The 25,147-nt window shown below is 40.7% G+C and overlaps 1 protein-coding gene across 1 annotated transcript in view; it reads left to right on the top strand.

Moving 5' to 3' along the window:
- The first annotated feature begins 6,935 nt into the window (after positions 1-6,935).
- Positions 6,936-25,147, top strand: part of spata20 (spermatogenesis associated 20) — a 42,594-nt gene continuing 24,382 nt past the window's right edge. Inside the window, exons 1-13 of the mRNA XM_062378489.1 lie at positions 6,936-7,054; positions 8,881-9,009; positions 9,095-9,159; positions 9,456-9,610; positions 9,692-9,835; positions 10,840-11,041; positions 11,131-11,261; positions 12,292-12,396; positions 13,050-13,124; positions 15,438-15,650; positions 15,965-16,157; positions 17,899-18,067; positions 23,818-24,026. Of these exons, the coding sequence (XP_062234473.1) occupies positions 8,894-9,009; positions 9,095-9,159; positions 9,456-9,610; positions 9,692-9,835; positions 10,840-11,041; positions 11,131-11,261; positions 12,292-12,396; positions 13,050-13,124; positions 15,438-15,650; positions 15,965-16,157; positions 17,899-18,067; positions 23,818-24,026 (1,777 nt within the window). The 5' untranslated portion in view covers positions 6,936-7,054; positions 8,881-8,893. The remainder of the gene's footprint in view (positions 7,055-8,880; positions 9,010-9,094; positions 9,160-9,455; positions 9,611-9,691; positions 9,836-10,839; positions 11,042-11,130; positions 11,262-12,291; positions 12,397-13,049; positions 13,125-15,437; positions 15,651-15,964; positions 16,158-17,898; positions 18,068-23,817; positions 24,027-25,147) is intronic.

The raw sequence follows: 25,147 nt of genomic DNA, 5'->3' as shown, positions 1-25,147 counted from the left end.
AAGTGGATTCCTGTTCATGGTGTCTCTGACTATGCTGACATATATTTTTGTGTACTTTTACTGCAGAATTACTGAGAAAATTAAAGGGCAAATCTGTGAAAGTGGCCCAATGGATTCATAATGTTGCCATATTTGGAAGCTTATTAAACAAATTCATCGAGAGGTTATAAGCTATTTCAAGTCGATTCCTGTTCATGGTGTCTCTGACTATGCTGACATATATTTTTGTGTACTTTTACTGCAGAATTACTGAGAAAATTAAAGGGCAAATCTGTGAAAGTGGCCCAATGGATTCATAATGTTGCCATATTTGGAAGCTTATTAAACAAATTCATCGAGAGGTTATAAGCTATTTCAAGTCGATTCCTGTTCATGCTGTCTCTGACTATGCTGACATATATTTTTGTGTACTTTTACTGCAGAATTACTGAGAAAATTAAAGGGCAAATCTGTGAAAGTGGCCCAATGGATTCATAATGTTACCATATTTGGAAGCTTATAAAAAATATTTCTGAGAGGTTATAAGTGACATTGAGTGGATTCCTGTTCATGCTGTCTCTGACTAGTGGCCCAATGCATTCATATTTGGATGAATTTTTAAGATATTCCTTAACAGGTTATGAGTATTTCCAGTGGATTCCTGTTCATAGAGCCTCTGACTATGCAATGTCCACATTAAAATTTAGAAGAAACCTCCTGTTTTCAGACTCATTCCACTTCAACATGATAGTAGACCATCTCTGAGTGTCAGTGACATTATATCAGTAAAGACTGAACTAAATTTTCAAAATGACTCCCCTTTAAACTGAAGAGGGATTTAGTTTTATTTTTTTTTAAACAATTAGTTACTGAATATCATTTTGGTGTCTTACCTTCCCCCATGTTGTTAGATGTACTCTCAAAAAAGCATATCCAAATATACGTACAAGGATATGAGCTGGAGTGTGTCAACTTTACATATGTCAACTTTGATCAAATCAAATCAAATCAAAGTTTATTGTCACATGCACCTATGACAGCGGCATCGGAGCAGTGCAATTATTGTGACATGGCAGGCAAACATCTACGCAGTAGGCGACTTTACAAAATAGAAAAATTACATACTAAGTAACATAACATATAACATTACATATAACATACAAGATCACAGTCACTTAGTACTAGAGAATTAATAAATAAAACAAAAATAGAGAGTAACCACAAAAGGTTTTAATGTTGCAGGAAATAAGATTTGTTTGACAGAATGAATAATAATATAGACTTTTCATACACTTTCTTGGCAATAAAAATTTCACATGGAACTAAAATAACTCAGATATGCAGTGACAATATTTCATAGAATACAAGTAGAACATCAATACATTAGAAAACATACTAAATTATGATGGCTTAATTGTGTTGTTGAAAAATGTTTTAATATTGATGTATTCAATGGCTTTCCCTACATTAGTAATATTTATACAAATATACAATGAATACAAAAGTGCGACATCCTCTGTCCATAACCCTCAACAAGAGAAAGGAAAAAATACACATAAAAACCCTAATAACAGGGGGTAAAAAATGTAGAAAACTCAGAGAACGCCAAATGTAAGCGGTAACTGCAGGTGGAAGTTTGGCGCCAGATCCTCTAGTCTCACATTGACCGTGACTCCTCTATCTTGCCGGAGTTTCCTCTTCCCTCCTGACCCGTTAAAGCTGACATGGATAAAAGAGTGAAAGGACCCTTCAGGAGCAGTTTTCAGGATGCTTACTCCAGCCATTTTTGACTCTTTCACTGATCACTGTGTAACAGAGTTAAGAATGCACTGTATTTATTTTATTTATAATTTGTATTTGTGAATTTTATTAAGTTATTACTTTATTTAGATAGTGCTACTTGTGGTGCTGATGTTGCTGTGTACCACCTTTGTGCTCCCTGAAAGTTTGTTACTTCCTGTTGGACCTCAGTTTAGTTTTTCATCACTGAGGACTTTTGTATGGAGAAAAAGGAGGTTTTAACAGTAAACCTATGTTGGTGTCTGCAGGTGTCTGCGGTTTCTGTAGGTGAATAAAGACCCAAAAACCAAATCCTGAGTCACATTTCTACATCCGTTACAGCTGCAGCCCCCCACTCACTGTCCCCTTGTGCTCACACCACGTGGAATATAAGGGGACATAATATTACCGGTACAGTGTGTGTACACCACGTTCCACATTATTATGCAAATTGGATTTAAGGGTCTTAAACATTCATTTTTTAGTTTTTGAATTAAACTGATGGATGGTATTGTGTCTCAGGGCTATTTGGATGATTGAAATCAATCTCAGACACCTGTGATAATTAGTTTGCCAGTTGAGCCCAATCAAAGGAAAACTACTTAAGAAGGATGTTCCACATTATTAAGCAGGCTACATGTTTCAGGCAAAATGGGGAAGAAAAAGGATCTCTCTGCTGCTGAAAAGCAGCAAATAGTGCAATACCATGGTCAAGGTATCACAACATTGGATATTTCCAAAAGAATTGCGCGTGATCATCAGACGATGAAGAAATTTGTCACTGATTCACAGCACAAGCGGGTTCGTTCAGACAAAGGCAAAATAAGGAAGATTTCTGCCAAACAAATGTGTAGGGTTAAGAGAGCAACCACTAAAATGCCATTGAATAGCAGCAAACAGGTGGTTGAAGCCGCTGGTGCCTCTGGAGTCTCGCGAACTTCAAGATGTAGGATGCTCAAGAGGTTTGCAAGTGTCCTTAAACCTGTTATTCGGCCACCCCTAATCCAAGCTCACAAGCAAAAAAGGTTGCAGTGGGCTCAGGACTACATGAAGACTAACTTCCAAACTGTTTTGTTTACAGATGAGTGCTTTGCAACCCTTGAGGGTCCTGATGGATGGAGTAGAGGATGGTTGATGAATGTCCACCATGTCCCAACAAGGCTGAGACGTCAACAAGGAGGTGGCAGAGTCATGTTTTGGGCCAGAATCATGGGGAGAGAGCTGGTAGGCCCCTTCAGGGTCCCTGACGGTGTGAAAATGACCTCAGCTAAGTACGTAGAGTTTCTGACTGACCACTTTCTTCCGTGGTACAAAAAGAAGAACCGTGCCTTCCGAAGCAAAATCATATTCATGCATTACATGCATCATGCAGCAACTGCCAAAAGATTACCAAGAAAAGCCGGCCACTTTCCGCGCATACTGCAAAAACAAGATCACTGAAAAGAAGATCCGGCCAGAGCACATCACCAACATGGACGAGATTCCGCTCACCTTTGATATCCCCGTGAACCGCACCGTGGAGAAAACAGGGACCAGAACGGTGTCTATACGCACCACAGGGAACGAGAAGTCATCCTTCACTGAATGAACAGGAGGAGGATGGACGAGGGGGGCTTACGACAAAACTGTATCTGAATGTATCAGATGAGGATGATGACGGTTACTTCTCAATGTTTCATAAAAGAGCAAACATCTCCCGTCAGTCAGGACAAATTCAGCTGCCTAGAGCTACATCCAGCCCCCAGCATTTGCCAGATGAAGTTAGAGAGCCATGGGATGCGTGCCATCCTGAAAGTCATTCCGAACAAGCTGCGATATTTAGCCGGGACATTTCCTTTACAGTCAGTGATTTGTGTCCGACTGTTAGCGGGCCACAACTGGAGTCTGCAAACTCTGATTCATTAGAAGGTGACTCTGAAGAGGAGTGGACTATTGGTTGCCCCATGTTTGAATCATCGATGTGCAAAAGTGTCACAGTGAAGTAGAGTGCAGGTAGTGAGCAGAGCAGAAAGGTGACGAAGGACCCCCAACAGAGACTGACTGGACAGATATTGTAACTGATATTTAAATATGAAGAGAATGACTAAATGAAATAAAGTGACACCCAGCGGGTCAAAATGCTGACCAATCTCAGCCAATGACTATCCATAGGCTCTCCGCCATGCCGACGTGTAGTTAGAAAAATCAGAGCGAAGAACTCTCCCTGGAGCCCGGAGAGGAGGTTCCACTGGCAAAGAAGGCGGTCCTATCTGTCCCAGTCCATCAAAACGGAGAATCATACATTTAAAACTAAATCCCTCTTCAGTTTAAAGGGGAGTCATTTTGAAAATTTAGTTCAGTCTTTACTGATATAATGTCACTGACACTCAGAGATGGTCTACTATCATGTTGAAGTGGAATGAGTCTGAAAACAGGAGGTTTCTTCTAAATTTTAATGTGGACATTGCATAGTCAGAGGCTCTATGAACAGGAATCCACTGGAAATACTCATAACCTGTTAAGGAATATCTTAAAAATTCATCCAAATATGAATGCATTGGGCCACTAGTCAGAGACAGCATGAACAGGAATCCACTCAATGTCACTTATAACCTCTCAGAAATATTTTTTATAAGCTTCCAAATATGGTAACATTATGAATCCATTGGGCCACTTTCACAGATTTGCCCTTTAATTTTCTCAGTAATTCTGCAGTAAAAGTACACAAAAATATATGTCAGCATAGTCAGAGACAGCATGAACAGGAATCGACTTGAAATAGCTTATAACCTCTCGATGAATTTGTTTAATAAGCTTCCAAATATGGCAACATTATGAATCCATTGGGCCACTTTCACAGATTTGCCCTTTAATTTTCTCAGTAATTCTGCAGTAAAAGTACACAAAAATATATGTCAGCATAGTCAGAGACACCATAAACAGGAATCGACTTGAAATAGCTTATAACCTCTCGATGAATTTGTTTAATAAGCTTCCAAATATGGCAACATTATGAATCCATTGGGCCACTTTCACAGATTTGCCCTTTAATTTTCTCAGTAATTCTGCAGTAAAAGTACACAAAAATATATGTCAGCATAGTCAGAGACACCATGAACAGGAATCCACTTAAAGTAGCTTATAACCTCTCAAGGAATATTTTTAATAAGCTTCCAAATATGGCAACATTATGAATCCTTTGGGCCACTTTCACAGAATTGCCCTTTAATTTTCTCAGTAATTCTGCAGTAAAAGTACACAAAACTATATGTCAGCATAGTCAGAGACAGCATGAACAGGAATCCACTTGAAATAGCTTATAACCTCTCAATGAATATTTTTAATAGGCTTCCAAATATGGTCACATTAGGAATGCATTGGGCCACTTTCACAGATTTGCCCTTTGATTTTCTCAGTAATTCTGCAGTAAAAGTACACAAAAATATATGTCAGCATAGTCAGAGACACCATGAACAGGAATCGACTTGAAATAGCTTATAACCTCTCGATGAATTTGTTTAATAAGCTTCCAAATATGGCAACATTAGGAATGCATTGGGCCACTTTCACAGATTTGCCCTTTGATTTTCTCAGTAATTCTGCAGTAAAAGTACACAAAAATATATGTCAGCATAGTCAGAGACACCATGAACAGGAATCAACTTGAAATAGCTTATAACCTCTCAAGGAATATTTTTAATAAGCTTCCAAATATGGCAACATTATGAATCCATTGGGCCACTTTCACAGATTTGCCCTTTAATTTTCTCAGTAAGTCTGCAGTAAAAGTACACAAAACTATATGTCAGCATAGTCAGAGACAGCATGAACAGGAATCCACTTGAAATAGCTTATAACCTCTCAATGAATATTTTTAATAAGCTTCCAAATATGGTCACATTAGGAATGCATTGGGCCACTTTCACAGATTTGCCCTTTGATTTTCTCAGTAATTCTGCAGTAAAAGTACACAAAAATATATGTCAGCATAGTCAGAGACACCATGAACAGGAATCGACTTGAAATAGCTTATAACCTCTCGATGAATTTGTTTAATAAGCTTCCAAATATGGCAACATTATGAATCCATTGGGCCACTTTCACAGATTTGCCCTTTAATTTTCTCAGTAATTCTGCAGTAAAAGTACACAAAAATATATGTCAGCATAGTCAGAGACAGCATGAACAGGAATCCACTCAAAGTAGCTTATAACCTCTCAAGGAATATTTTTAATAAGCTTCCAAATATGGCAACATTATGAATCCATTGGGCCACTTTCACAGATTTGCCCTTTAATTTTCTCAGTAATTCTGCAGTAAAAGTACACAAAAATATATGTCAGCATAGTCAGAGACACCATGAACAGGAATCCACTTAAAGTAGCTTATAACCTCTCAAGGAATATTTTTAATAAGCTTCCAAATATGGCAACATTATGAATCCATTGGGCCACTTTCACAGATTTGCCCTTTAATTTTCTCAGTAATTCTGCAGTAAAAGTACACAAAACTATACGTCAGCATAGTCAGAGACAGCATGAACAGGAATCCACTTGAAATAGCTTATAACCTCTCAATGAATATTTTTAATAAGCTTCCAAATATGGTCACATTAGGAATGCATTGGGCCACTTTCACAGATTTGCCCTTTGATTTTCTCAGTAATTCTGCAGTAAAAGTACACAAAAATATATGTCAGCATAGTCAGAGACACCATGAACAGGAATCGACTTGAAATAGCTTATAACCTCTCGATGAATTTGTTTAATATGCTTCCAAATATGGCAACATTATGAATCCATTGGGCCACTTTCACAGATTTGCCCTTTAATTTTCTCAGTAATTCTGCAGTAAAAGTACACAAAAATATATGTCAGCATAGTCAGAGACACCATGAACAGGAATCCACTTAAAGTAGCTTATAACCTCTCAAGGAATATTTTTAATCAGCATCCAAATATAGTTACATTATGTTCACATTGTTGATTTTTTAAAGACTTGCCCTTTAATTTGCAGTAAAAATACATGATAAGTTACATGAGCAGATACGCCATGAAGGTTTGAAAAATAAAAAAAATAAAAATAAAGTTGTAATTGTAGTACTTTTAGGCCGTTTCAGCCAACCAAGCTATTTTACCGTAAAGCCACAAGTAGACGCGCAAAAAAAATCCGGTGGCGGCTGGCTTCTCAGATGACGGCTCACTTTACTGCAGTAGCAGAGCTCCGGGGGCAACGCGAGGGGCTTCAGACTCACTCCCCTCCCACCAGCAGGTGACGGGTCCCCGCTGCTCCATCCTCAGCCGGCCCGCTACCTCAGGTAAAGCAGCGGCTGGTGCTAATGCTAAGTAAGCGTGAGAAGAGTAAACAAGCTAACACGTGCAGTGCAGTTGTGAAGGCTGGGGACGAGTCAAGCGGAAGTCCCATTACAATAAATCATTTCAAACGTCCCGACCCTTAAACATGGCCACTGCGCATCCTTCTGCGAACAAAGACGTTCAACACGGATCTACATGCCTCAAGCAATAATTCGGTATAAGCGACATAAGCTGCCAAACATCCCTCATGCTCAATAACCTCCTGTATGTTGTAGCTAGTTTGCTCAGCACGTTGCACCTGCTAACGTTGAAATGGCGTTAACTCCCTGTGGTTGACGTGTAAAAAATGAGCTGGATATGCGTCTATTGATAACATCGATTAAGCCGAATTTCAATGAAAGGACTGATCTTCGTAAAAACGTGTCCAGCCATAATTTCTGGAGCTTAAATGTGTGCTGAGTAGCAACGCCACTTGAAATGAGCTGATATTCAAACGGAGTTCTGTGATAGGCTCAGAGCTGCAGTGACAGGAGCTCGAGAAGCAGCATCTTCATGATCAGCTCATCGGGACACGGGTTAATACTGTTAATGCTACTTAAAGCAACATAACGCAGGCTAGGCTGAACACTGTCAATAAAGATTAGTTTGGATTAGACAATGACACTGTAAATACACGTTTCCCTTTTCAGTATCTGTTGCTTGGTGATTTGGGAATAAAACTGCTAATTTTAAACGGCAGATTTAAGATTTTTCAAAGCAGGAAAAAACAGCTGTAATAATAACACTGTGCATACACATGACAACATCTGGGCTTTTCCTGCTGGGACATGTTTGTGCACTTATGACACTGGGGTTCAAAGGTCATAGATCACTTCCCCATTCAGTGGTCTCTGACCCACATTTAATGAGGATTACAGTTAAATAACTAGAATATCGATCCGAGCAACAATCCCATTATGAAACCAGATTTAATTCACTAGATCCAGCTTTTTACTTACATCTGCACCAAATTTCACACACTTTTAATTATCGATCCCCCTGAACTTGACTTTTTCTTTCCATCAAAAAAAATGAGGTGGAGGAAAAATGCTGAAGTAGAGCAAATTCTGTGTGGGTCGTTCTCCATCCTTCCACAAACTCTCATGGAAATTGGTTGAGTAGTTTTTATGTCATCCTGCTAATAAACAAACAAATAAAAACAACATGAAGGTAAAAATAAACCTGTGGTATCTAATAAAGCTATGAGGGATTTTTGTATTCCCTAATTAGAAGAGCGTGACCAATATATCAGTTCTAATAATTTGAACAGATAATAGCCCTTCATAGACTTGTTTTATCAGTGTTTATATTACATTTTTTATCTATATATTAGGTTGAATTTGTGTTTTTTCCTTTTCTTTGCAGTTTTACTTATGATAAATGATGGTTAAATTGTAAAATATCAAGCTTCAAGCATATTTGTCAGCATCCTAGGGATAATTGCCAATTTCTGGACATATATATTTATATGTTGAACTTGAAAGTTTATTACTTTCTAATATCGGTATAGGCACCAGCCAAAAAAATTATCTATATTGGTAGGCATCTACATCTGAATAGAGACTGTTGATGTAAAGGAAAGACACAAGAGCAGCACGGGTAAGGATCATTATCAAAAAATATTTCCATAAGAATTGTTCATTCACAACAGAACAAATAAAATCACTAATTTAATGAATTTAATCAATTCTGGTGTTGCTTTAGTTCCCTGCTCTGTCTGATACCTGGTCCAGTGTGTACTCTATTATCAACACAGTTTTCTAATCAGATCATATGTGTGTGTGTCCAGTCCGTCTGTCTCCATGAGCATGGCATCAGGGGGTGAAGGTCCATCCTCCACTCCTCACAGACACACCAACAGGTTAGCCAAGGAGAAGTCCCCCTACCTCCTTCAACATGCGCACAACCCTGTCGACTGGTGAGTGACTAAACTATACACACGTGTATAAACATATATATCCTGACAGCTGATATTACACAGACTGATGTGATATTTGTTTTAGGTATCCATGGGGACAAGATGCTTTCGACAAAGCCAGGAATGAGGACAAACCTATTTTTTTATCCGGTAGGAAGCTGCTCCTACACCCAGTACAAAAGGATTGACCTTACATTCCTTGTGCCATGTCCGCTGAGAGTTGTATACTCGCACCAGTCATAACTGGTCACATCTACATGCCCATGGTTCCATTCATAATAAAATCAGGGTCAAAATGTCAGTCTGGCATTCCACGCTTGGGTGCCTTATTTCATTTCTTGGGTGACTTCATTCAAAATGTCCCAATGCTTCATACCTAGACAAAGCTTTGATATGAGATGACATGTCTTATTTCCTGTGGATCTCTGTTCCTCCCTGACCTACAGTGGGCTACTCCACGTGCCACTGGTGCCATGTCATGGAGAGGGAGTCATTCGAGGATGAGGAAATTGGAAGAATGCTCAGCGACAACTTTGTCTGCATCAAACTGGACCGAGAAGAGAGACCTGATGTGGACAAGGTCTACATGACCTTTGTTCAGGTGTGTGCACAGTTGTTGTCTCCCGCAGATCTCTCTTATCTGTTTTTTAAGCTAATGTCTTTTGGTTGCTGACGTCTATAGGCAACAAGTGGAGGTGGAGGATGGCCCATGAGCGTTTGGCTGACCCCTGATCTTAAGCCTTTCATCGGAGGCACCTACTTTCCTCCTAGAGACCATGGGAGACGACCTGGATTCAAGACAGTCCTCTCCAGAATAATGGAACAGGTAAACAGGTGTGTGTATGTGTGTGTTTGTGAAATATCTTCCAATTTAGAATAGCTAGTTTATATCCCGGTGAAAAAGCGGTGACACACATGTAAAAGACACTGACGAAGATGTCAAGAAAGTGATGTCCTGCCTCTGTCTGCTGCACCCGGCTGCTCCACTTCTCGCCTGATTAATGCCGAGGATTTGTTGAGTCTGTGCAGTGATCTCCCGCTGCATTGTGCATGATTGAAAGGCAGACTGGGGCTAAACTCTGTAGCCAATTCTCCAGATTTTACCCTGAGGTCATGTAAACGACTCGGTCTCTGTCTTTCTATCGCTGTCTCTCTATCGCTGTCTTTCCTCTCCTCTCCTCTCCTCTCCTCTCCTCTCCTCTCCTCTCCTCTCCTCTCCTCTCCTCTCCTCTCCTCTCCTCTCCTGGTCATGTACCAGGAGTGTAATAGCACTGCTGTTATGTGCATATAAGGGGGTAACATTGATGATTGTTACATCCCTTCAAGGTTCAGGTGAATGATCGGAGATTAATTACATTAATAAGAGGTACTGGTTTGCAGATTTTCTTTTCACCTTTGTACAGAGTAAGGTGAGTAGCTTCCCATTGCTTTTAACCTAAATACTGATTTAGGCTAGCCGTGTCCTGGCTTCATATTTAATGGGTGGAAATGACAGCGTTATCGATCTTTTCATCTCCCCCTTGACAAAAAATAAATGGGCATATTTCCCCAAATGTCAAGCTGTTCCTTAAAGCAACACTTATTATTGTTGTTATTATGACATTTAATTATGTAGATGTAAGTAATAACAGTGGGCTAGAGGGGGCATTGCTTGAGCAGAGGAGGACAAAGTGAACAAATCCAAATCATCATCTTAAAGCGTGTTCATGTTAATGACGTCCTCCGTGTCGGTGTTATTTATTTTTCTAGTTACAGTGCTTAAATAGTTCTCAGCCTCGGGCCTGCTCTCTGTTATCTTAACATTTGGTACGTATGACTTATGTTCCTCAGTGGCTGAATAACCGTCCTGCTTTGGAGTCCAGCGGGGAGAGGATCCTTGAAGCTCTAAAGAAAGGCACCGCCGTGGCTGCGAACCCCGGGGAAAGTCCACCTCTGGCCCCAGATGCCGCTAACCGCGGCTTCCAGCAGTTGGCCCATTCTTACGAGGAGGAGTACGGAGGCTTCAGAGACGCTCCCAAGTTCCCGAAACCAGGTAGACGTGAAAAACCCTTAATGTTCACACTGCTTACTTCTTCCCGCCCTTACCTCACTCTTTTGCCATCTCTCTTTCTAACTCCGTAGTGAATCTGATGTTCCTCATGAGTTACTGGTCTGTGAATCGCTCCACTTCAGAGGGGATTGAGGCTCTTCAGATGGCGTTGCACACGCTCCGCATGATGGCGCTGGGAGGCATCCACGACCACGTGGCACAGGTTCACACCATCGATTTGTATATAAAGAAAGACAAAGCATCTCCACTTCCTCCACATATGCAGAAATATCCTATATAAAAGCGCAGCCATGTTTCACATTTAATGCCAGAATCACGCTGATACACACACGTGAGCAGTCGCGAGTCAGACTCAGATGTCAAACAATATGTTTCATCCGATTTCTAAAGCACCAAATAAGGAATTCAAACCAAACATATCAGAAAATGATCACGTGAATAGCCATCAATCTGATGAGTCATTCTAAAAATGACACAATTTAAGAAAAATTGTGCTTGACTTTTTAATTTGATCCATGTCCCATCCACTAACATGAAGGAGGCAGGGTTTGTGACTGTTATTGCAGCCAGCCACCAGGGGGAGATGGAGATAGATTTGGCTTCACTTTTCGGATGCTGTCCTTTTGTCAATCTTTATTTACAGTCTATGTTTCACTCATTTTGTTCTACAGTGACTCTCACTATAAGTTGATTTATCAGTAAACAGAAGATGAACTGCAACTTTTACATCGATCAACTATAAGCATTAGAAAAGTCAAATGGTCTCTGGTTCCGGGTTCTCCAGTGTGAGAAGTTTCCACTGTACTCCGTCATGTGTTTCAGATGGATGTCAACCAGATAAAACAATAAAGTCTTAGAGCAATGTTTTGGGCTTTGAGAAGTTATGATGTAAATTTGTCACTGTTTTCTGACATTTTATTGACCATTTGATGGATCGAGTAATAAAGAAAACGACCGTCACACTACTCAATATTATTGATAATCTAGAGTAATTATTTCTTGCAGCACAAGTTACTTCATTTACAGACACAGTGACAGAAACCAACATATGAACTGTATAAGTCTTTCTATTACCATGAACACAAACTTTAGTCTTCATTCCTTTTCATTTCAGGTTAGATTTGCTTATGTTGCATGACAATGGAGAAGGTTATCTCCAGTTCAACTGTGCACCTAATAGAAGGTATATACTGGATCCCCTTCAATGCTCTCTCTATGTCCCTCTCTCTCAGGGTTTTCATCGTTACTCCACTGATTCCTCCTGGCATGTTCCGCACTTCGAAAAGATGTTGTACGACCAAGCTCAGCTGGCTGTAGCCTACATAACTGCCTCCCAGGTGTGTGTGTGTGTGTGTGTGTGTGTTGTGTGTGTGTGTGTGTGTGTGTGCTGTGTGTGTGTTCATTGCCTATCTGACAGGGCAATTATTCCGCCATCATTCCGTATCTCTTTTATCCTAGTAATTTATCATCATATTACCCAGTCAGCAAAAACCATTGATGAGCGATCTTGGCAAACATTCCGGTCCCCTCATAATCACAGTGAAGTTGCTGTTGCACACAAACAGCACATTTGGGTAGTTGTTGATCTTTTCTTTTCATTCAACCAGTATCCAAAGAAAAACACATTTAAAACAAGACAGTAAATAGATTAAATTATAATGACCTCCCACTGCACCGGGCAGCGGTGAATTAGGATGCAACAACAAACAGAGTCATCAGAATGTTCGTTGTTTTTAGTTTTTCAGCGAGTGTAGGACGGGCTGGCCTGTTTTTCACCGTGGATATAGACTGAGATGCTAAAATCTAATTAGGAATTAAACCCCAATACAGACCCACACATTCTCTTGTGTTAAATGAGGCTGTAGAAACCTTGTCAGCACTCTTGTTGAACGCTGCAGGTAAGATCCTGGACATAAATCATGTGTTGCTATCTTTAAGGTTGAATTGTGACTCTAAGCAGGTGTGTGCTTGTGTATTTCTGGTGTTTCAGGTATCAGGCGAGCAGCTCTTTGCAGATGTGGCTCAGGACATACTGCTCTACGTCTCTAGGGACCTGAGCGACAAGGTGAATCATCTCCTGCCTTGTTACCGCTTTCTTTGTGTGTGCTGATGTTGTCTTAATGATCTTCCAGGGCTCATGTGTCCTTACTAAGGCACAGAGGCAATGGAAATAGTGCAATCCAAAGCAAGCTTTAACCCATTCATACCTAAAGTGTGGAATAAAAAACAACCACCTTAAACCTTTAAAGGGTTTTCTGAAGAGTTGCAAGAATTGCCCACGTTTACAAAAATCAGTATCTCTCAGCCTGAAGCACATGGAGAAATAAAATTAAAAACATTAGGTCGCTTAAACTTTTAACTTTTGATGTGAATCTCAGCAAACTCCAACAACTCATCATTGTTTTCATCAATGAAACACTGCTGTAATATTGCTCCTGTCGCTGAGATCATCAGCCATTGTCTGAAACACTACCTTTAAAACTCTTTTGCTGGGTTAGGGCAACAGATTTTTACATTACATTACATGTCATTTAGCTGACGCTTTTGTCCAAAGCGACTTACATTTTTAGTACACTCAACATTTATGAGGGGCCATTTAGGGGTTCAGTATCTTGCCAAGGACACTTAGGCATGCAGATGGGAAAGAGTGGGATTCGAACCAGCAACCTTCTTGTTGCAGAGCACCCGCTCTATCCCCCTAGGCCACGGGCATCTGCATTTTCCATAATCGTTTTCTAATTTCCTGTGAGTATTTCAGTGAATCATGATGTCTTACGGTTTGAAAAAAATGACATCATATAAAACACATCTGGCTCAGAGGGAGAAGCCTGGGAACATCGTACCTGGTCCTAAAGCTGTATACATGCACATGTAACACCGTGTCTCAATGGGTTAAGAAGACACAGAACGGAAGTCAGGTTAGGTTCTGTTTGGTGTTAGGATGTGGGATAGGGTTAATGCAGTGCGTAGGAATGCATGTTGGCAAAGGAAAGCAATTAAAAATAGAGGAATATAAACCGGCTTCCTGTGACACTGTATTTCCGCTGCCAACAAAACACAAACATCAGCTGTAAATCCCATCAGGAAGTAATAACAACTGTGCGTGTTGTGTGTGTTTGTTTGTGTGCGTGCACCTTGTTGATACATCCTCCAGGGGAAGTTGTGGGACCCACATTGACTAATAGCCTCTTCAACTCTTGCCCTCCTCTGAGGGTCAACCCCTTTTTCCCTTTTGATTAATGAGTCGATAACAGGGAACGCGGCACACAATTAAAACTGCACTCCTTGTAATCATTATATGCCCTAAGATTTATTATGTAATTATGCAATAATGAATTATTGCAGCAACGGTAATTTACTGTAGACTCCCATGCTTTCGTTGTGCTAAGGCAGCTCGGATCCTTCTGCCAGTTTTCATCACAACTGTTGAAATATTTCAGTACTTTAAATAACTACCACTACAGCTCTCCCTCAGGGTTTACATAAATACTGTAGTGTATACGGTTCAGGAGGTAGACCTTGAAAGGTGATGTTTAATTCAGTGCAGTAAGTTTTGCCAATTTCAATTTCACAATTATATGATTGTTGCTCCAGATAAGGAGATCGCAGTGATTGAGTAAAGTTCCTGGCCTCTTTCTTCAGCTTCTCCCCCCAAACTATGTACGTTTGTGGGTTTATTTGACCGGTCGTTATTTTAAGAATATCTCCAAAGAATCCTTTCAAATTCAGCACAAATGTTCACTGAGACTCACAGGTTACTTGATTAGATTTGGGTTTTCTAAGGTCGGAGGTCAAGGTCTTTGCGGCCCCACAAAGCATGTTGTTGCCCTATTCATCATGATATCTCATGTCTGCCTTAAGGGAATATCTTCCAATTTAGAAAAGCTGCATTTAAGACTCTAAAGAGCCATAGGTCACGGTGCCCTCATATGATGATGAAAACAAATATTTGTAGAATGAAACTAGTTGGAGGAGGCATACAACTGCATGCCAGTATTTCTAATTTATTTTTCAACAGGCTGTGCCCATTACAGACCTGGGAGTAGAAGTCTTAAACGCATAATATATTTATTTATCTTTTTTTCAAGCATCCAGATTTGTGTTAGTCTAAATAAAGAAAACCTTTCTGCATTTTTTTTATTTCTTTGCCTTCAGTTGTAAAAGTCTTAATGTATTACATTTTTGAAATTAAGTTATTATAATGGAGAAATCCTAGAGATCCAACAGAGCAGATCTGTAGTTACTTGTCAACACATGGTGATTCAGAAATGGCCTCTGTCCAAGGGCCTTTTCTTCTCAATCTTTCTGCCACTCGCCATTAAATATCAGCTTCCGCTCTCCTTCCCCCTCCTTCATTCCTGGCTGCTTGCTTTATTAGTCCGGGGGCTTCTACAGTGCTGAGGATGCAGACTCCGTCCCATCCTCGGGGGGGACAAAAAAGCGCGAGGGGGCTTTCTGTGTCTGGACAGCCTCAGAGGTTCGGGAGCTGCTGCCAGACATGGTGGAAGGCGCCAGTGAACCTGTCACTCAGGCAGACATCTTCATGCACCACTATGGGGTCAAAGAGCAGGGCAACGTCGCTGCTGAACAGGTACTTTTCATTTTTATTTGATATATTATCTCTAACCCACATGTAGCCTCTGTAAACCTTGCCTGGATTAAAAAATGAAAAGGTGGATGGATGGATGGAAAGATATGTTATTGCATTATCAGATGAAAGAGAAAGAGAAACGTCTTTACATGAAAGTGCATGAACATAAGAAATAAAGCTTGATCTCTTTAGTTCACACTGCATTTGAAGGAGTTAAAGGGGGTCGATTGAGGCATTAACATGGCAGCTGCTGCAGTCATTATGAGTTCATCACTGTTGAACGCCCTCTCTTCTCCTCTGCTCGGCGTTGCCAGGATCCCCACGGGGAGCTGGAAGGTCAGAATGTGCTGATCGTGCGTTATTCCGTGGAGTTGACGTCTGCTCGCTTTGGCATCAGTGTCGAGAAGGTGAACGAGCTCCTGGCTGCTGCCAGAGCCAAGATGGCAGAAGTGAGGACCAGTCGGCCACGCCCACATCTGGACACCAAGATGTTAGCCTCCTGGAATGGTAAATGTCTCGACAGGTTCACACTCTGTTAGTACAGGGAGAAGATTTTCTTCATTACTATATTGTTGATGAAGTATTAGTTTCTTCTGGTATCATAAATCCACTTTTGATGAATAAAAGAGACAAAATGATGCCCATTTTTAGAGAGCGGTATAATAATATCACTTCCCACATCTTTTTAATGATAAAGGGACATGAAGATGAGCTGAAACAAAGCTTCTACATTTTCTGTCTCTATTACATACACACATATACACATGAAAAGCATGTAGACAACTGAGCTCATCAAATAAGTTTAACAAAATGTCTCATCAGAAATGAAATACATGAATGTAATTTTAAAATATTAAAATAAAATTAACATGATTTAAATGTATTTATATCTGGAACAAATAATCATATTTTTTTGTAATTTATGCATGTGCAAGGTGAAGTATACTCAACAATACCAATAACAGTACAGAACATTTTTTGTGTAACTAAACAGCACAGTGTCTAATGTGGTATTTACCTGCACTGCTGTCTATGTCCTCACATTTGTACTAACCTGGACAAGGAACCAGGAAACATCTTGTATTAACTTCCTTGCTCCCACGACAAACACATCTGACCATGAATGTAGTTTTAAGTTCTCAAATGGTTTGTTGTGATTCGGTTTGCTTGGATATTTTTCTGTGTAAAAAAATAAACAAACCCAAAGGCAGCAAAGCTCCACGTCCACTAACCCATCAACTGATTTAAACCTGATTCAGCAAACTACACATCTAGGTGTGAAAATGCACTAAATCAGAACAAAGCGTTGTTGACTCCACCAAATGTGGTGGTTTAGAAAAATAACTAGAATGGCTCTCAGTGGAGTGCATTCGTCGGCCAAGGCCCAATATTCCTCTTATAAAACCAGATTTGAATTCACTAGATCTGGATTAAATTATTCACTCTCATAAATATCAGTCACGCAAAAATGCCTGTTTGTTTCATCGAGATCCACAAATTATTCTCTGAGAAATCAACAAATGTTACAAAACACCCGGTCTCCCAATTTTAAAGTAAGCCGGGGGAAAAAATCCTGGATTTCGTCCTCTGATCTGGATCTTCACCGACATTTAATGGGTTATGTCTTGGCTCGTGCCCCACCCCTCTACAACATTTCATGTAGATCTGTTGAAGAGTGTCCTGCAAACAAACAACCAAAACATAACCTCTGAGGCAGAGTTATCATCAACTCACTGATGGTCAACATCCAAAGATTATTACACACATTTATCATCAATCATGTCAATGTGGACAATCTCACATTGTCCAGCATTTGGTTACATACAAGAACAGAGAGCCCATTACACATATATAAACACACACACACACACACACACCAACAAATCTTTCTCCCAGGCCTGATGTCTCAAGACACGCTGTGTTAGTGAGCTAATGAGGCGCTGCGATCCCGAGAACTTTCCAATTAGAAACAAGACTCCCCCTTCTCCTCTCTAATGAAGAAACACCTCCATTAATCACCTGTCCTCGGCTGCAGCACTTTGAAGCCCGGGCTGTGCACTCGCCTGGCTTTGATACGCCACATGAAAGAGGAGAGCAGGGATGTAGAGAGGGAAAGAGCGAGAACAAGGAAAGTTGAAAGAGTGAGTTGAGGCTTCACGTTCATTTGAGAGAGGAGATGTTGTCTTTAGCTGAGTTAGTCAATTCACTACAACCACCAATGACCATCTCTACATTTCTTCTTCTTCAGGCCTGATGCTGTCGGCCTACGCTCGTGTTGGAGCTGTGCTGGGGGACAAGGCCCTGCTGGAGAGGGCCTTGCAGGCTGGCTACTTCCTCAAGGACCACCTGTGGGACGCTGAACGGCAGACCATCCTCCGAACCTGTTACCGCGGAGACGAGATGGAGGTGCAACAGATGTAAGAGCCTGCTCTCTGTATTTACATGCATTATATACTGAGAAGATGAAAAGCAGTTAGAATAAAAGCTGTGATTACAACTGTCGCTTGAATATATTGACAAGTCATAATAACTTCTGGTGACTGACGGAATCTACTGTTAAAGCATTACACGGTGCTACAGCACACAAGAGAATAAATTAGACACCCAGATATGTTTCCCTGTTCGAATTATTAATCAGAAAAGGTAGCTGCTGTTTGTTTGCCTGTGACAAAGCACTAAAACGTTTCTGATTCAGAACCTTTTTTCACATTGCTCGTAGGGAATGAACCATCTATCCCGTGCACTGTGTTTCACTTCCTTTTTAAGGTGTTTGGTCCTAAGATACAGCCGGTGTTGGGATATAACAAAGTGCACTTACTTTGTTTCTGTACTTAAGTCGATTTTTCATGTACAAACTGTTCTTAACTTATAGATTTATTTTTTAGGTACTTTTCACTTTTACTCTACATGTATCAGCAAATATAGCAGATATTGTACTTTCTACTTTACATCATTTGACAAAGCAGTACGTTATATGCTCACATGTTTTATTTTTATTTTTAAAAGTAATCAAAAAGGAGACTGTAGGTCCACTGATCCAATCAGAGTGGGTAGGTATTATTAGACTCTTGCAGCAGCAGTATCACTGATGAAGAAACACCTGAAATGGTTTCAGAAGCGCCTCGGCCAAAATGATGTAGTAGACTGTAGACTGTAGACTATTGTAGTCACTCAGCAAGTACTTTTACTTTGAATACTTGCAGTTTACTTAAAAGCACACTTCTGATCAATTATGGATTACTAAAAGTGCTTTTCATTTATTAAACTTAGTTTTAGTCTTGTTTGAATGTGGTCGAGACAATAGGTTTGTCCATCAGAAATGCTCGGGCTCTAACCAAATAGTTAACACATTTAACCCAGCCATAAGGACAAAGTATAGCATACTCAGAATAACCAGGTTACCTTAAGTCCATTATTAGGGCCCACCTGCTATCGTCTGACCAGTTAGCCTCCGGGGCAAATATTTTGGGGCCTCCACTGTAGACATTGTATAACCGGGCCAAGACTTTGTCTTCCATTTGCTGTACACCGTTAAGTCTGAGTAGTCAGGATGCCACAGAGTGAACATTTTCTTGACAGGTAATAAACACGTGACAACAGATAGCTGATGGCCGATGCATTTCAGTCTATGTGTTCCACCTCTGTTGCTCCCCTGTTAACCCTTGGGCAAACAGTGATTGTCAAACTAGGAATGGAAACCAAATAACCTCTTGCCCCAAAATCTTGTCCCTAAAAATGTACTGTCTTCTGTTGATTGTCAAAGTGTCCTTGTTCTGTTGACCAGCCCTGTGCCCTAGTTACAGTGAGTGAGTGAGTGTGAAATGCCACTGAATCAGCAGAAGAATAAGCCAGGAGTCCCACAAAACACATGATGAAATGTATAAACATTCCCCTGATACAGACACACACTCGTACCTAAACACTGTCCTGGTTCTACAGTGTTTGTCTCATTCATAATTGTCCAAAATTCATGAGGGTGTCAGCACCGAGAATGCTTACCAAGGCCCTTTTCTCAAGCCTGGTTTAGTTTCCATACATTGGTAAATCACTCTGTCATGCCAGGCACATATGGGCCGAGGGTTAGTTTACAGGGAGAAATGGTTGCTGCTGAGACTAACTGGGTTAATTGGCTCTGGAAGTGTGGAGGAGCTGATGCCATAGATTTGTCTGTGGCCCTCACCTGGCACTGTGTGGTTTAGAGTCTTTCACAGAGATTACTAAATCAATGATTATTGATTGTTTAATCCTGCTAGATACTGCAACCACCCATGTCTTATTCATTTTAAACAAAAGAGCACAATGTTTTTCCCAAACTGTTACCTTCATTCATAATCAATCAATTGGCGTCAGTGATGTCGGTGGTGATAACTTCCATTGTCCCGATGTGCTTCATGATGTCATCAAACAGCAGAACCTGTCTAATACTAAGACTAATGATATTAATTGCCAGCGAATATGATTTATTAAACTAAACAATTGCGCCCCTTGTATTCTTATGGTTTATCAAGCTCACTTTTTTTATACACCACCCTGCCCCACTGACATTTTAACGCAACAAAAAGAAGTCAGTCACACACTGCCTTTGGAGTGCGCACTGTGGTCTTCAGCGGAGAAAAGAGATTCAGTGATCAGAAAGAATAAGATGAAGTATGAGGCGTCACCATATTGCCTGGTGCACAAAGAGACATCAGATAAGGAACAAGGGAACGTGTGACAAACACCAAGGGTCTGCAGATTGTTGTAGAAAAACAAACACCGGCTACAATGATTAAGGGGGGATTTATTTATAAGGGCATCTTTACTCTTTCTCTCTTATGGGATAGCACCATGTACAGTAATTCTGTATCAAAGGCAGGCATTTTAAATTATTTCTTAAATAAAGTTCACTGCAGTTTTAGAAATGATGGTATTTAAAGTGGTAGTGTAACCCATATAATGCCAATAGGTCTCTCCCTCTGTGGCTTATTAGAGAGGGGAGTGAAGTAGCTGGTGCATGAGAACCATTATGAAGCTATTATTGTAATAATGCTGTTATACGGTAGACTGACAAGGCGTTTTATCTTTCTTCTCATGGAAATGACTCATTTAACAGGCGCTATTATAAAGGTGTGATCGAGAAAAGGCTGTGGGGAATTTTCAAAATACTTTCTTTACATTTTTGTGTTTGTGTATCAGTGAGGCCCTCTTGAGGTCTTGTGTCAGGTTGTTGTTCATGTGGCTGGAGTCACCTCAGCCTGACAACATGTCGTCCTGTGAAAGAAGGGGTATCCTCAGGAGGGGGAAACAAGCTGCGATTGAGTGATGAGGTCAGGGCCAGGAGTCTGTTAGTGTGGGAAAAGGGGTCATGAGTAGAAAGTGTTACTGATTTAAAAATCATAATGCAGAGCGAACCTGATGGGACCTAAAGTTGAATGCCTATATTTTTTCAACCCTGTACGTTTGTTGGTTGGTTTGTTTGTCAGCACGATAAAGTAAATATTGCTGAACAGATTTCCACGATGCTTGTTTGGATGGATAGAAAGTGAAATTTATTTTCGAGGCAGATCTAGACTAAAAGGCTACATACAGGAATAATTTATCTGTCTATAATAATGCATAAATGTGGATAAAAAATCACGCATATTTACAGGACGGCTTTGTGTGATAGAATGTGAGCAATGTTGCGTTTTGTGCGACTATTAGACTCGGCCCACAGAACCCTGAAGCTGCACCAATGCTGCTGCACACAGCGTTTTTCACCTGTTTATTCAAAGTTCACTGAAGCTAGAGTGAGTCTACACAGAACCCCGCCCTGGAAAATAATTTGTCATTCGGTAAACGCGCCTGCTGTTACTAAAGCGCTGGTGTAATGATCGACAACATCTCTTATGCTGGTCGCCTGTGTATTTACAGTTTATAAATATTACCAATAGCAAACTCGCTGCCGTTTCTTTTACCCTTAACAATAAACATGCCAAGTGTGAAGCTAATAAGGTGAAGGGTTCATGATACATGTGTTTGATTGATGAATAGATTTAATGCATAGATAGATCGATAGCAAGCATTAATACAGTAACAGGTACAGTTTTGATTCGTATATTTCGCATATTCGCATATTTATGTTTTGCTCCTTCACTTTAATCCTGCCCTCAACTAGTGAGCCTACCAACCGCAGTCTTAGTTCGGCCTGGTCAGAATATAGATTACAATGTGTGGGAACTCTTAGCACAGATCATAGTTTTCCTCTTTAAGGAGATGATTACTGGTATTTCAGAAACACTTAACTTTTACTTTCAAATAAGCAGTTTGCTTCCCCGTCGAGCCTGGTTGCAGTTAAACTGCTGTGTTGTCAAATGTCAGCAATACTTTGGTGAGTACAGGGGTATTATTGGAATGATACAAGGCTGGGGTGGACAACTCTGTGGTGGACTGCGATAAAATTTTAGTACAGACATTTATGTTCCCTGCAGGATGAGTTGTGAGAATGTTGGTGTTCCTCCAGCATCGTGTAGTACAGCCTCTATCCACTGTGTGCGAGACAGGCCCCAGAGGTTTGCCATCAAAAAGCTTAGGGAAATGGCTTCTCTCTATCAGAGGAGGGAAAGTTAACCAAACCAACCAGTTCCTCCTCTTCCTTTCCTTTGTTTTTTTAGAAGTCTTGCTTCAGTTTGTCCCTGGCTGGGTGTTTTCTCCTCTACAGCCACTTGGGGGGGCAGTAATCAGCACATTACGGGCTGACAGGCCAAAATGAGGGCTAGAAGGCGACACACACTCTGAAAATTGCTTTGAAAATTGTCAAAAAGAGAAAATTCCTGCTCTATCAGAGGGGATAGGTTCAAGTTGGATCTTTTGGTGTCACAAAGGAAAATACTTCAACAATAAGGCCTAACATTTTCAGACTTGAGATTTCAGGGGCTGAGTGTCCGTGAGGTATTATTCTAACCCTGATCTGTGTGTGTAGAAGTGGAGAAGAAATGCGGGAGGCACAATGGAAACCTGAAAGTAATTTTGATTTTAGAAAAACAAGTAGGGTGCTAGGCCTCCAGTACTTTTGGAACTGTTGGTTCTCGAGAGCAGCGCGCCTCATTGTTATCTCTCGGTTCAGTGTTTTGTTTGATGATAGTGGGACGCTGGTTTCTCAAAGTTCATGGGTAGGAAAAGAAAGGTGTTGGAAGTTGTAGCACAAACATCCTGTCTTGTGTAACAGTGCAGGCCATCCCCTTCCTACTTCTGAGTCTGCTATCACTCGGTCTGGGTCAGATAGGCCGAGATATTACCCTTGATGTCCCCATGACCTCCTCATGCATTTGATCTCTTCAATTCTTCCTCCTCCTTTTTCAGCCTCTTGACCACCAGCCTGGCCTGACACAGCCGTGTATCTGGGTTCCTGTCACCGTCCATCCCCCTGCATTCACCTAGATAGAGGTGCTACGTAGGAACTGGGGGGGGGGTTTGTGCTGAGTTAATTGGTTATGCTGTATAATGTCAGGACATTGGGAAGGGCACTTGTCAGTTCTGAACACAATCAAATCCAATGACACACCAGGGAATGAGACATATTGGTGTAGACAAGGAACTCCAGGTGTCGAGAAGACTTCAAAGTGGAATTCAGCAAGTTCAAATGAAAAAGTGATTTTTGGGAAAAGGTTTAAACAAAAAAAAGGGTGCAAAAGTTAGAAGAAAGCGTTCTGTGGTGAGACAGTTGAAGGGAGAGGTGGAACACTGATGGTTGAGGGAGGTGGGGCGGCGTAACTGCAGTCAGATTTGACTAATTACTGTCCTGCATCACTTGAAACTTCAAAGAGCGTGTTCACAGTTGTGTTTGTGCACAAGGGTAACTTCACACAGAGAGAACTGCTTCAGGGAGAGATTACACACTCAGTGTTCTATGAATATCACACTGTAGCTCTGTACTGTCCCAAATAATTCCTTCAGGCTTTTTCTAGTCTCACTTTAAAGTCTATTCTTCTGGGTATCCATACTGGGGTGATGGAAAAACAACATAGCTTGATCTTTTTCTAACCCAGTCTACAAGCCTTTGGTATACAAAAGATAAGAGGCTTTATCAGTTCGCCAACAGTCACCAATCTCCCCATACCTCACATTCATTTATTGATTGATCATTTATGAAAAGTGTCCCTAATTTTGCTTTTTTCCCCCTATATCTCTAACTTTTTCTATTCTTTAGTTCTCCACCCATTTCCGGCTTCCTGGATGACTATGCTTTCATCATCTGTGGCTTGTTGGACCTGTACGAGGCCACGCTGAAGACGGAGTGGCTGCAGTGGGCCGAGGAGCTGCAGCTACGGCAGGACACGCTGTTCTGGGATGAGGTGGGAGGAGGCTTCTTCTGCAGCGATCCCAGCGACAGCACCGTGCTGCTGCAACTCAAAGAGGGTGACTAATACAAATTCTCATCAGTCACCCCATATCAGCAGGTTCCATCTTACATCTTTATTATCCCTTGACGCTAATGAGATTAATTACCAAGGGAAGGACATTTTGCCTCAGATGAGACGGCACATATTTGTAACTTCCATGCCTTCAACACAACAACACCACATTTTAATTGCCAGCCATGTGATGAGGCACAATACATGCCACACTCTGGGCTGCCGGGGTGAAAGAGACATTCAAATCCAATGGGCATCGCTTTTCTTACCTCATGCAATTTTGAAACGATCCAGCAATTTTAAAGATTTATTTATTTTGAATTTAAATAATTCATATGCTTTTAAAGAAATACACTAAAATATAAGCAGGCATACTTGGGTTGTGTCATTTAAGGTTTACCGTATGCCTTGGAATTCTCCTTGTTAGTTTGAATGCTACATTTTGTCACTTTTTCGCGTACACACCGAGATTTCACAAAATGTAAATTTGGTTTAAAGTCATCGAAAAGTCATGGCAATCCATTGGTCAAAATGTGTATGACCCTGTTGTATGTATTGGAATCAGTTTTTTTGGGAAGTAATCCAACAGTTGTCAGGATCTTTGGACCAAGGTAAAATGTCATTCATTGTCGCTCTTTGTTTTTTCATATTCATTTTCTCGGAACAATAAATGTCTGCACAAATGATTTGACATTTGATTCATCGAGTAGGTGTTGAGATATACGTCACTGGAAAAGTAAGTACTTAAGCCTGTTTGGAGATGCACTAATTGTAAGTCGCTTTGGTTAAAAGTGTCTGCCAAATGACATGTAATGTAATGTAATGGTAGCACCAGAGAAAAAGTCAAAGGATCAGTGAGTCAGTATGTTCCATCCTTCAGACAAGAGACATTTTTGTACGAGGTTTTGTCTCGATCCATGCAGTTATTGGTGAGATACTTGAGTCTGGGATAAAACCGAGTAGAAAATAAGTGAGGTATTGAAGCTACCGCTGCTGGTTGAGAGATGCAGGGGAGTATTGATGGACAGGTGAAGGATTAACGGCACTTCTGCAGCCCAAGCCCCTGTGGCTTAGCCGGGGTTCGAAGATAGATGGCTGGCTCAGACAGATGAATAAATTCTACCA

Source organism: Platichthys flesus, chromosome 20 (genome assembly GCF_949316205.1).
Source record: "Platichthys flesus chromosome 20, fPlaFle2.1, whole genome shotgun sequence".
Lineage (NCBI taxonomy): Eukaryota > Metazoa > Chordata > Actinopteri > Pleuronectiformes > Pleuronectidae > Platichthys > Platichthys flesus.
This window is presented reverse-complemented; position numbering and strand designations above follow the sequence as displayed.